At 36.7% G+C, this 14,171-nt stretch overlaps 1 protein-coding gene across 2 annotated transcripts in view; it reads left to right on the top strand.

Annotated features, from left to right (window-relative positions):
• stk32c (serine/threonine kinase 32C) overlaps positions 1-14,171 on the top strand; it is a 70,633-nt gene that overhangs the window by 26,610 nt on the left and 29,852 nt on the right. For both annotated transcript variants that reach the window (XM_084093950.1, XM_084093949.1), the window contains exon 2: positions 6,095-6,150. In XM_084093950.1, coding sequence (XP_083950076.1) covers positions 6,095-6,150 — 56 coding nt within the window. The remainder of the gene's footprint in view (positions 1-6,094; positions 6,151-14,171) is intronic.

Genomic DNA, 14,171 nt, shown 5'->3' with positions numbered 1-14,171 from the left:
TTAAAAGTGAAAAACTGTTAATTGGTTTACAGAAAGTTTCCGTACTATATACGGTATATAATTGATAGATCTAACTATTTTTACAGTAAAATACCGTTAAATTGACAGTGTTTGGAGGTAAAAAAGAACAAGTCATTGTAGAATTTATAGTGAAAAAACGTAAATTGACATTCCCACAATTCCTTGCGTGACACTTCACATTTAATGTATTTTTGTTGAAATAACTGTTTCTTCATAGCTTTTCCCAATCAGTTATGTACATTAGGGTTTTATGTTACATTTAATGTTGTTAAATGAATGTTTATTGTATTTTTTATTTCATGTGTGTTAACGTTAGTGTGTGTGTGTGAATGACACTGAAGCTTCTATATTAGTATTAACGATCTTGTGGAAAATCTGCTTTCCTGAGCTTTGATTGATCATGTGACTCTCGTCACTGCTGTGATTGGTGGTTGTCGGTGTATTACAATGATACAAAACAGATATTAGTACTTCAATAAGTCTGTAAATTAACATTATATCAGATAGTGAAATATGTTTTTTTGCTTAAATGCTGCTACCGTATTATTATTTTTTTTTTACTGTACATTTCTGGCATCCACAGCTACCGTTTTTTACCGTAAATGTAACACATTTTTTACAGTGTGGGTATATCATATATAATGTGTCCTTCTTGTGAGATTGCTGGACGTTATATTTTGTGGCGATACAGTTTTCATCAGTGTTGTTGTTGGCTCTGGGATCCATTAGCAGGCGATTGGGAATCTTCATGATGTTGGCACGAGTCCATCATCATCCGTCTCAGATCTGCTGACTCACACGAGCGTAAAAAATAATAATAAATATTAAATATAAAAGAAAACTTCAGCTGTGATCTGTGTGTGTGTGTGGAGAAGATCGTTATTGTTTAATATCTCTGTAACTGTCAGATCAAAGCAGGTTTATTGCATATTCTGGGAACTCGAGCATCCAGACGCTGATTACGTTCCAGAGAACAAATGGCTAAACATTATTAGTCATCAGAACGGCTGCCGTTTCTTATCTAGTCTTTTTAAGTCTGATAAAGCGGCGCCAAACTTCCCACAGACTCACACAGCCAAGAACTGCAGGAACACACACACACACACACACACATTCTTGTACATCTATCTGTATGAGGACGATCATTGACACAATGCAATCTCTAGCCGCTTACCCTAACCTTACCCATCACAACTAAGTGCCTAACCCGACCCCTGACCCTAAACCGACCCTTAACCTCATTATAACCTTATCCCTAAAACCAAGTCTTGACCCTCAAACAGGCCTTTAAAGGCTCTCAGAGACTGAGGACCGGCCAACATGTCCTCACTTTACTCTCTCTGTCCTCACTCCACTGCTCTAACACTCAAACTGGTCCTCACAAAGATAGTTGTACAAGTACACACCACACACACACACACACACACACACACACACACACTCATACACATACACACACACACACGCTATAGATGTATGCTTAAGGAACATGAAACACACACACTCACACACGCTATAGACGTATGCTTAAGGAACATGAAACACACACACACACACACACACACACGAACACACTCATACACATGCACACACACACACACATGCTTTAGACGTTTACTAAAGGAACATGAAACACACACACACGAACACACTCATACACATGCACACACACACACACACATGCTATAGACGTTTACTAAAGGAACATGAAACACACACACACACGAACACACTCATACACATACACGCGCACACACACACGCTATAGACGTATGCTTAAGGAACATGAAACACACACACACATACACACACACAATAGACGTATACTAAAGTAACATGAAAAACACACACGAACACACACATACACACGCTATAGACGTATACTAAAGGATCATGAAACACACACGAACGAACACACTCATACACACACACACACACACTATAGACGTTTACTAAAGGAACATGAAACACACACACACACACAAACACACTCATACACACACACACACACACACTATAGACGTATACTAAAGGAACATGAAACGCACACACGAACGAACACACTTATACACACACACACACACTATAGACGTATGCTTAAGGAACATGAAACACACACATACACACACACAATAGACGTATACTAAAGTAACATGAAAAACACACACGAACACACACACACACACAATAGACGTATACTAAAGTAACATGAAAAACACACACGAACACACACATACACACGCTATAGACGTATACTAAAGGATCATGAAACACACACGAACGAACACACTCATACACACACACACACACACTATAGACGTTTACTAAAGGAACATGAAACACACACACACACACAAACACACTCATACACACACACACACACACACTATAGACGTATACTAAAGGAACATGAAACGCACACACGAACGAACACACTTATACACACACACACACTATAGACGTATGCTTAAGGAACATGAAACACACACATACACACACACAATAGACGTATACTAAAGTAACATGAAAAACACACACGAACACACACACACACACGCTATAGACGTATACTAAAGGAACATGAAACGCACACACACGAACGAACACACTCATACACACACACACGCTATAGACGTATACTAAAGGAACATGAAACGCACACACACGAACGAACACACTCATATACACACACACACACGCTATAGACGTATACTAAAGGAACATGAAACGCACACACACGAACGAACACACTCATATACACACACACACACACACTATAGACGTTTACTAAAGGAACATGAAACACACACACACAAACACACTCATACACATACACACACACGCACACACACACACACGCTATAGACGTATGCTTAAGGAACATGAAACACACACACACATACACACACACAATAGACGTATACTAAAGTAACATGAAAAACACACGAACACACACACACACGCTATAGACGTATACTAAAGGAACATGAAACGCACACACACGAACGAACACACTCATACACACACACACACACACACACTATAGACGTATACTAAAGGAACATGAAACACACACACACGAACGAACACACTCATACACACACACACACACTATAGACGTTTAGTAAAGGAACATGAAACACACACACACACAAACACACTCATACACATACACACACACACACGCGCACACACACACACGCGCGCACACACACACACACTATAGACGTATGCTTAAGGAACATGAAACACACACACATATATACACACACACAATAGACGTATACTAAAGTAACATGAAAAACACACACGAACACACACATACACACGCTATAGACGTATACTAAAGGAACATGAAACGCACACACACGAACGAACACACTCATACACACACACACACACGCACACACACACACGCTATAGACGTATGCTTAAGGAACATGAAACACACACACACATACACACACACAATAGACGTATACTAAAGTAACATGAAAAACACACACGAACACACACATACACACACGCTATAGACGTTTACTAAAGGAACATGAAACACACACACACACACACACACACACACACGCTATAGATGTATACTGAAGGAACAGGATAAAAAGTCGTAATTATCTTCTAAAATGTTGTGTGTGTGTGTGTGTGTGTGTGAACGAGCTCCACGGCTCACTGCTTGTGTCGGGAAAAGCGCTTTATAAATAAATGATAAACAGGTTCAAGTAAGAATGAGATGCTGGGAGTCTTTAGACCGACTCGACACGGAAACACTCACATCTCCTCTTCAGCAGTGACCCGAGGCGTCCTCTTAAGTGTGTGTGTGAGTGTGTGTGTGTGTGTGCGCGTGTGTGTGAGAGAATGCTGTTAGAAAGAAGCACAAGCCATTAGTGGACGGAAGCTTCATCTCAAATCTATAGTGCATCTCTGCTTCGGAAAATCGTTTTCATGAAAGACGACATTTGAAAAGGAAAAAAGGTGTTTAGAGCGCATCACTCAAAACATGTTATCGTTAAATACAGATCTAATGAAATCAAATCGCATAAGCTCTGACTTCTCTGAATATAAATCTCCTAATGCATCTCAGAGTGGCTTAATTTAGCTTCACGTAATCACTATTAAAGTCATTCTATTAATTAATTACTATTAAAGCCGTCATTTGCAGCATTTGTTAATGCGTTCGATATGAAGACAGTATCATAATAATGTGATTTGTTGTGTTGGAGGTTTGTTTTCTGCTGACTGGATAAAGGTTAAATCGATGAGCTGGTTTTCTCATGACTACACACACACACACACACACACACACACACACACACGCGCTGGAGTTTTTTATGACCTGAAGTATTGATTGACAGTTTTGCATGAATCTGGTGTTTCTCCTTCCGTGTTTACCTCTCAATGCTTCATATTTATGGAAGCGCATTTACACCTCACAAGAAATAATCATGCTTTGGTAAATCATAATTATGACATAAAAAGTCAAAATTATGACGTAATATAATTTTACATTATTTTGACTTAAGTAAATTTCGTCTTAGTATTTCATAATTTTGAGTTTTTAAAGTCAAAATTGTGTAAAATTATTTTATGTCATAATTTTGACATCAATTTAAACTTTTATCTCAGTTTTTGTCATAATTTTTTAATTGACGTCATAATTTTGACTTGTCAATTTCAACTCGTCATAATTTCAACATTTTATCTCATAATTGACTGTCATAATTTCAACATGGTATGTCATAATTTTAAATTTTTATTATCATAATTTCAACTTGATATGTCATAATTTCGACATTTTGTCATAATTGTGACTGCCATAATTTAGAAATTGACCAACTGTCTAAATTATGATAAGTCAAAATTAACATAAGGGGCCATATTTTAACGACTAAGCGCATGGTCTAAAGTGCACGGCGCAAGTTCACTTAGGGCGTGTCCGAATCCACTTTTGCTAGTTTAACGACGGGAAAAATGGTCAGTGCTCCCGGTGCATGGTTTCAGTTGGTCAAAATAGCAACGCTCCAATGTGCCAGAACACACACTCGTTCTCAGACCAGCTGACCATGGGCGCACAAATGGGCGCAAATGCATTTGCTATTTAAACAACGCGGTGCAGGACGTGAAAATGAAAACAGCGTCGGGCTGAAACTAGCAAAACACACTCGCGTCGCGCCGTCGCTGCAGCGCTGGGTGTAAGATAGGGCCCAAGATGATGAAAAGATGGCAGTCGAAATTAGTCAAAATTGTCATAATTTCAACCTTGTCATAATTTTGACATTTGATGTCATAATTTGGACTTAGTGTATATATAATTTAGATATGTTATGACAGTCGAAGTTAGTTGAAATTGACAGTCAGAATAATGACGTAAAATGTTGAAATTATGACAATCAAATAATTTTGACTGTCATAATTTTATGTCATTATTTTAATTCTGTTTTAATTGAGACATGTTATCAACATGATGGTGGGTAAATGATGACAGAATTGACCGTTCTCAAAGACCCGCCCCCTATAGTTACTGTTGCTATGTCCGACAAGCCACGCCTCTCTCACACACACACCATGTTCTCACGCAGTGAAACACACACCGAGGAGCAGAGAGGACACTGACAACACACTGACACACACGACAGACCAGGATACTTTTGATATGAAACAAAGTCTCACCTTTCAAATTTGGTAATTTTTTAACAAAATTTAAACAATCAATATGGTTTTGTTGCTCTTTAATGTGTCTGACGGATCGCTCAGTTAAAGCTGCTCATGAACCGATCATCTCTTCCTTCTAGTTCATTTATAGCATCAAATAAACATGAATGAACATCAGAAGGAATGTTGTTTTAACCGCGGAAAGACGTCAGGACACTCCGTTCTTCAAGTTCAGATCCTCCAACGTTAATCTACGAACTCGAACTCAAAAATGGCGGATTCGGCGGATGGCGGATTATGATTGGTCAGATCACCTGTCAATCAAACTCCCTGCGATGGGTCAATTGACTTTGTACCCATTAATAGTTGCATTTCCTTTATTAATGTTCTTCTTTCCTTTCCTTTGCAGTGAATTTCGATCACTTCCAGATCCTGCGGGCCATTGGGAAGGGGAGCTTTGGGAAGGTAAGATGACGTTCACATTCATATCCACATCAGTCTTCAAACCCCTGCAGCTCGCACAAGTGAACTAATGAACAGATGATGATGATAATCATCACATGACCTACAGTAAGTACAGTAAGAACGCCACAGTCGCTCGGCACCCTGGGTAATTCTGCTCCTCTAATTACCCTGCGCTCTTCTTCTCTGAAACCAGGCCGCGCTGAGATTTACCGCTTAAGAAGGCCTTAAGTAATTACAAATTAATTTTTCCATTAATCTGGACCGCAGCGGTTAATTAATTTAAGGCGCGTGTGTCGTGTGAGATTTATCCTCTGAATGACCCGAGAAAGACACTATCTGTCAGAGTCACACACCAGATCTCGTTCTCTCAGCCTCAGATTAGATCCAGAGCAAATGAAGAGGAAAAGCACCAGTAATCTCATGTTTCCTCTACAGTTTTTATTTTATTTTATGTTTTTTATAACATAAAGTCACATTGTTTTGTCTCATGATACCAACGTTTGCACTGAGAACTCCATTAAGTCTCGTGAGCAATTTCTGAGCAATAACTTTCATGGTAATAGGAATATACAGTCAAACCAAGATTTATTCAGACAGTTTATTCGCTATAGTTTAGAAAATGGTAATAAAATATGAGCAGAACTCAGCTGATATTTGACTGGTTTTGTCCGTCCTTCTGTTAGACTGTCTCACACATGAATTATGTTGAATATCTGTCAGCTGTTAAATTTAACTACACAATTAGATAATACCAGTTTAGCTCAACCAATCACCAAGCAATGCTTCATTGTGTTCAGTGTGTGTGTAAAAAGAGCATTAGCAATTAAAGAAAACACACTTCAGCAGAACATGATCAACTCAAAGTGTCCGAATCATTTTTGGGCCCAAATGTTCATTAATGTCACTGGTAGTCACTGGATGAAGAATATTTGGGTATAATGTGTCACAGTTTACTTTATTCTGCTCTCCTCACTTACAGAACTGAACTATAGTGTCCTGATCACACTAGTAGAACGTATAAAAAATGATATCTGGTGTCTGAATAATTTTTGGTTTGACTATTTATTGCAATAAATAACTTCCGGTCAAAAGTTTGAATTAAATTTCAATTTCAATTAAACTTTGAATTAATTTTTTTAGTGTTCTGAAAGAGTCTCTTCTGCTCATCAAAGCTGCTTTTATTTGATCAAAAATACAGTAAAAATTGTGAAATATTATTCCAATGTAAATCAGCTGTTTTCCATGTGAATATATTCCTGTGATCAAAGCTGAATTTCCATCATCGTCTATGGTCAGACTATCAGATCAGATTCAGTCTGCTGTAGAATTGTTCTTCAGAGCCTCTGATTTGATCTCTACTTTTGCTCTTTTAAACGGTCTTTCAGGAAATAAGTGACCCTTTCTGAAGCCCATCCATAAATCACCATCAGAATGAGTTATGATCTCCTCCACACCGGCCTATCTCTCTCCATAGAAATATGAGGAACGGCTCGGTTTGGCAGACTCTTGTTCTCCTGATCAATACCTTCTGCTGATCTGGCAGTTTCACACGACTCTGGTGTTGTGTAGAAATGCTCTCACTCTCTTCACTTCCTACCGTGTTTACCTCTCAACGCTTCATATTTATTTACACCTCACAAGCAATAATCATGCTTTGGTAAATCTTAATTATGGCATAAAAAAGTCAAAATTATGTCATACTAAGATGGAATTTATTGTCTAAATTATGTGAAATTATATTACGTAATAATTTTAACATCAATTTAAACTTTTATCTCAGTTTTTGTCATCATTTTTTTAACTGACGTCATAATTTCAACTTGTCAATTTCAACTTGTCATAATTTCAACATTTTATCTCATAATTGACTGTCATAATTTCAACATGGTATGTCATAATTAAAAAAAATTATTCTCATAATTTCAACTTGGTATGTCATCATTTTTACTGTCATAATTTCGACAGTCATAATTTAAACTTTGTCGTAGTTTTGACATTTTGTCTATTTTGACTGTCATAATGTCAACTTTATAATTTCGACGTTTTATGTCATAAATTCGACTTTCATAATTTCAACTTTGTTATAATTTCAAAAAATGTTGTCATAATTTCGACATTTTGTCATAATTTCGACATTTTGTCATAATTTCGACATTTTGTCATAATTTCGACAATTTGTCAATTTCAACTGCCATAATTTCAAATTTGTCATAATTGCAAAAAAAAATTGTCATAATTTCGACATTTTATGTCAGAAATTCGACTGTCATAATTTTGTCTGTCGTAATTTCAACTTTGTTATAATTTCAAAAAAATTTGTCATCATTTTTGACATTCATATTTTCAACTGTCATAAAATGTCTAAATTATATATACAGTACATTGGTGAAATTGACCATATATCTAAATTATGATATATTCTAAATTAAAATGAATTGTTAGATGATGACAGTCGAAATTAGTCAAAATTGTCATAATTTGAGCTTTACACAGAATAAAAAACTGATCCGCTGTTTCCTGATTCCCACAATACATACATGAAACTTGAAGATCTATGTCTGCAATCTTCTCGTGAGGAAGAGCAGCTTTAATATGCAGTTTTGCTGTCAGTACAGTGTGTGTGTGTGCGACTGAATATGATAGTCTCATCACACACACAGCCACTAATAACCGGAGTAAAAACATCATTTATCCGAGATGCTCTTCCTGTTGGAGAATGTGACGAGTAACTCGTCCCGCGTTTAATTGGAGAGTGTTTTTATCCGATTAACTTCCCATTGCTTCTGTCATTATTAATGCCTGTTTGAATGGCTATAACTTCATATTCCCATGGTGAACACTCACCAAATTTTGCATGCATGAAGAGTATGTGGCTAATTGCATTTTATGTAATTTGGAGATTAATGGGATGTATGGTTGCCTAGTAACTAGAAGTTAAATGTGCTCATTTGAAAGTGTCAGCCCCGTTTAGAAGTGCGACTCGTAGACTCTCATGTTAAATGTGGACTGGTGTTGTTTTACACAGAGGATTTTGATGCTTTAAGAAAAGTGCTTGTGACGCATGAGGATCTCGAGGATCTCAGGTCAATGAACAGAAGGCTAAACATCTTCCTCAGCACAAGTATCTAAACATCCTTGAGAAAGGAAAATTAAATATTAAGTTTTGATTTCTGAAGAAATATCAAAATTAAGTGAGTTTTTGCTTGAAACAAGAACAAATATCTGCCAATAATGTAAAATATATATATATTTCCCTTTGAGTTACATTTATTTTTCTGACCTCATTGGAAGATATTTGTCACTTACTTTTAATTTAAAGTCCCTTAATTTTGATAAATTTTTAATAGGGCTGTGCAACGATTAATTGCGATTAATCGCATCCAAAATAAAAGTTTGTTTACATAATATATATATGTGTGTGTGTGTGTGTACTGTGTATAATTATATTGTATAAAATACACAATGTGTATAGTATTTAAGAAAAATGTATTAATTATATATATAAAATATTTATATTTACATATAATATAAATTATGCATAAATATATTTAAAATATATACATGCAAAATGTCTTAAATATATACATGCATAATTATATATACAAAATAATTATACACAGTACACACACATATATTATGTAAAGAAACTTTTATTTTGGATGCGATTAATCGCGATTATTCGTTCCACAGCCCTAATTTTTTGTGTATATTTTAGGAGATATATCTTGATTTAATAATGTTTAGATATTTCTGCTGGAAACACTGAGGAAGAAGAGCATGATTTGAGCAGTTTGACTGCGGCGAACACAGAATCTGTCTTGTGAAATGTAAAGCAGAATGTGATTTTAATAGTAACAAACACTTGATAATGAGGTTTACTAGCGTTCGGGTGTGTGTGTGATTGAGCTGGAGTTTGGAGCCGATCTGAGGGCGTTTGTTTCCCGGCTGGCGTCTGAGTCCTGTCGTGATGTGTGTGTGACAGGACACACTCCTGCTGTGATGTGTGTGTGACGGGACACACTCCCGTGGAGACGCTCAGCCGGAGGCCGTCAGGATTATATTTCCCAGTCGCGGTGAGATTGTAATGACACGAGCCGTTCCAGAGCAACGGGACGATTGAGCCCGTGTGACCCGGTCCGGCTCAAAGCCTTTCACACGGGACTCTGGGATCTTCAATAGCAGCTTCAGTTCGATTCCAATCTTAGATTCTGTTTTTAAAATTGCAGCTAGAACACAACAAATCAAAACTCATTAGAACAGGAGCTGATTAGTCTGAGAACTGAATTCATCCTATATTGTGAGTGTTAAAGGAGTTGCTACTTCACTCTGAAAAACACTGGGTTAAAAACAACCCAATTTGTGTTGCTTTCAACCCAAGGTCTGGGTAAATGCAGGACAGAACACATGTTGGGTTCATTTTACCCAGCAAATTGGGTTGTTTATTTAACCCAGCATAGTTGATTAATTTTTATTATTAACGACACTCGTTTAGGCGACTCGCTTCGTGCCCCTGTAAGTTGCTTTGCATACAATTAAACAATATACAGCAGAGTAACGAATTTATAGATAAAATAAAATGTACACACTCCTGTATTTTACTGAAGACACGCAGCATTTTGACGGAGCTGCTCTCTCCTGAAGAGATCACAGAAAGCCCTAAAACCCTATAACTCAATCCCTGGGTTGTTACGTCTGACCCAGGATATGGGTTACACAAAAACTAGCCAAATACTAAAAAAATAAAATAAAATAAAAAAGACCCAAAAGCCTCAACCCAGGATTTGGGAAGAAAAAATAACCCAAGATTTTTTAGAGTGTTCGTAGACTGTGTTTAAACATGTAAAACGAAATAGATCAATCTCAAGAATTGATGCCTGAAAAAAACTAAACATTTTCCGTAGCTCCTGCCGTCCAATAATAACAGTAAGCTTTGTGCTTTAATACTTTTGATATGAAACGAAGTTTCAGCTTTCAAATCCTGTCAGTTTCATCAGTGAATCAGTCAGTGTGTGTGTGTGTGTGTGTGTGTGTGTGACAGAAGAACCGATCATCTCTTCCTCTTTACTACTAGTTACAGCAGCAAATCAACATCAATGAGCATCAGAAGATTCAGAACAACTTCCTGAAATCAATAAGGTCTCATATAATCCATAAATCAGTGTTTCGACCGTCAGTAAAACAGCGGGAGAACAATAATGTCACATTTACCCCAGAAACGCCTTTCAGTGTCTATAAACTCCAAACTCCAGAGTTAACTAACTATAACTCATATTGTTTTGATAAACATATACACTCTATTACATATTCATTATATTTATATTAAACATGTTCTTCAATATTAATTTTGCCTATATTTGAATAAATGTTTTTTTTTTAATGACAGCCACCATTTAAATGTTTATATTTAAAAAATGAATTGGAGTAGAAACATGATTATGTCATTACAAAGTTATTATTACTTTATTATTATTATTATTATTATTATTATAAAAACTTTCTTATGTGCAGTGTATAATTTATATAGCCTTCAAATTCGTTTTTAATTTTAATTATTATAATAATGCACCAACTGACAGGGTTCCCTAGTTTACAGCATTAGCACAGACTGTTTTCCTCTGGCGCTGTACCTGAAATATCCAAATGAATCAATACTGAGTCGAAATTGAAATCTGAATTGAATCGCAAGTTTGTGAATTAAAATTGAATTGAATGGTGAAATTTTGAAATGGAAAGAACGTTTTCATCTGTGATGGTGATGACGATGATGATGACGATGATGACGATGACGATGACGATGATGATGATGATGATGATGATGATGATGATGATGACGATGACGATGACGATGACGACGACGATGACGACGATGATGATGACGATGACGATGATGATGATGATGATGTCTTTCATGTAACTGTAACTAGATCAGCCCTAGTTTAGTGTGTCACTCATCCACATGTCATCAGTCACGCTGATCTGGTCCTGAATGAAGCTCTGCTCTTCTGCATCAGTGATGTTCAGTGTTACGGGCCTGAAGTGCTGCTGAAGATCAGCCTGTGTTTATCAAACCAGAGTGATTAATTCTGCTCTTCTGTCTTCTGTCCTCACACAAGCTTGTCTGGATGAATCCTTCAGCCCACAATCATTCTCTTTAATTGTTTGGTTTCTCAGTTGTGTGTGTGTGGGTTGATAGCTATTCTCTCTCTCTCTCTCTCTCTGTCTCTCTCTCTCTCTCTCTCTCTCTCTGTATTTTGAAGGCTGTTCCTTTTTGCGAATAAAGCCTTCAACATGTTCTTCTCTCCGTCTTTGTCTCCATCTTTTTTTCATCTGCACTTCTGGCCTTTAATTTTTAATTTCCAGCCAACTCCCGGCCTCTCGGCGAGCGCTGATGAGATGTTCAGATGCTGGATGAATGATGCGTTTTGCTGTCTGTGTTGTAAGTGCTGGTCGTGTGCTTTCATTTCCCGCCCCTCGTCTCTAAAGATGGAGAGAAAACAAATTTACATAAGAGGAAATTATTTCTCTTTGTCACTCACAGACTCATCAGCGCTCAGAGAAAAAACACGGTGCTTGTTCCAGTCAGATGTTTCAATCAAACCCAATCCCCTAAATCTCACTGGCAATTTTCAAAATTCATGAGGAAATATTATTCTGGTATAAAGAGTCTTTGTTGGGATTGAAATACATTCTTATAGGCCTCGATAGTCTAAGAGCTTTTAACATCCATGGAATCTTTTCATTCACATCACACAAAATAATAATATTCTACCTCAGTATTTCTGTCTTGTTTTCCAGTACAAATATATAAATACATTACTTGGAGATGCAAATAATATCAAGTGTTGTCGGAAAAATGTCAAAATTAAGTGACACTCAAAACAAGAACAAATATCTCCCAATGGAGTCAGAAAAATAATCTTGTTTTCCCTTTGAAATAACTTTATTTTCCATTGGCTGATATTTGATCTTGTTTTACGCATGAAGTCACTTAATTCTGATCAATTTTTCAGAAAACAAGACTTAATATCTTCAGTCATTTCGCTTCTTCTCCAGTAAATGTATCTTGATTTAAGAATGTTTAGATATTAGTGCTGGAAAACAAACACTGAGGAAGATTCTTATGAAAAGGTTCTTTATTTTATATAAGAACCACAAAATGGTTATTTTCAGGATGGTTTGCTGAAAGGTTCTTTGGGGAACCAGAAATGGTTCGGCAACACTTTACACTAAGGTCTTATTTATTAACATTAGTTATTGCATTTACTTACATGAACTAACAATGAACAATACATGTGTTGCCGTATTTTTTAATCTTTGTTAATGTTAGTTAATACAAATCCAGCTGTTCATTGTTTGTTCATGTTCACAGTGCATTAACTAATGTTCACAAATACAACCTTTGAATTTAATAATGTATTAGTAAATGTTGAAATTAGTAGTATAGTATTAGTAGTAATAAGTAATGAACTAATGAAACCTGATTGTAAAGTGTTACCAAAGGATCTTCTATGGCATCAGTGTAAGTCTGAAACAGTGGACCGACGGATGGGTTTGTCTGCGGCTCTCAGGTTTTATATCCGTAAGACGCTTGTATCAGCAGTTGTGTGACCCAGAAACCCAACACTCTTGATTCGAGTCTCCTGTAGATTGAACAGAACACTCTCGGCTGGGTCAGGCCTACCAGAAGCTTTGTGACAACAATGGATAGAGCAGCTAAATATATCAGAGTCATGGGAATAGAAGCTTAAAAAGTAAAGACACTCTGCAAACCCCAGTGTCTCCGCATTCATCACGCGACCGACGCATTATGCAGAGTTACATAAAACACCGCATCTAATACCTGACACGCTTAGTAGAGAAAGCTGTGTGTTCTCAAGAGAAAGTGACAAGGATCATTCATCTACACTGTAAAAACAAAGAGTTTTAAAGGGTACATAACACGCACAGTTTCTGCCAATCTCATGTTAATCTTGAGTACCTATAGAGTAGTCTTGCATCCTTCATATTTACAGTGGTTTTAG

The sequence above is a fragment of the Abramis brama genome (assembly GCF_963993115.1).
Source record: "Abramis brama genome assembly, chromosome: 19".
Taxonomy (NCBI): domain Eukaryota; kingdom Metazoa; phylum Chordata; class Actinopteri; order Cypriniformes; family Leuciscidae; genus Abramis; species Abramis brama.
The sequence above is the reverse complement of the archived record's forward strand: the minus strand, read 5'-3'. Positions and strand labels throughout refer to the sequence as shown.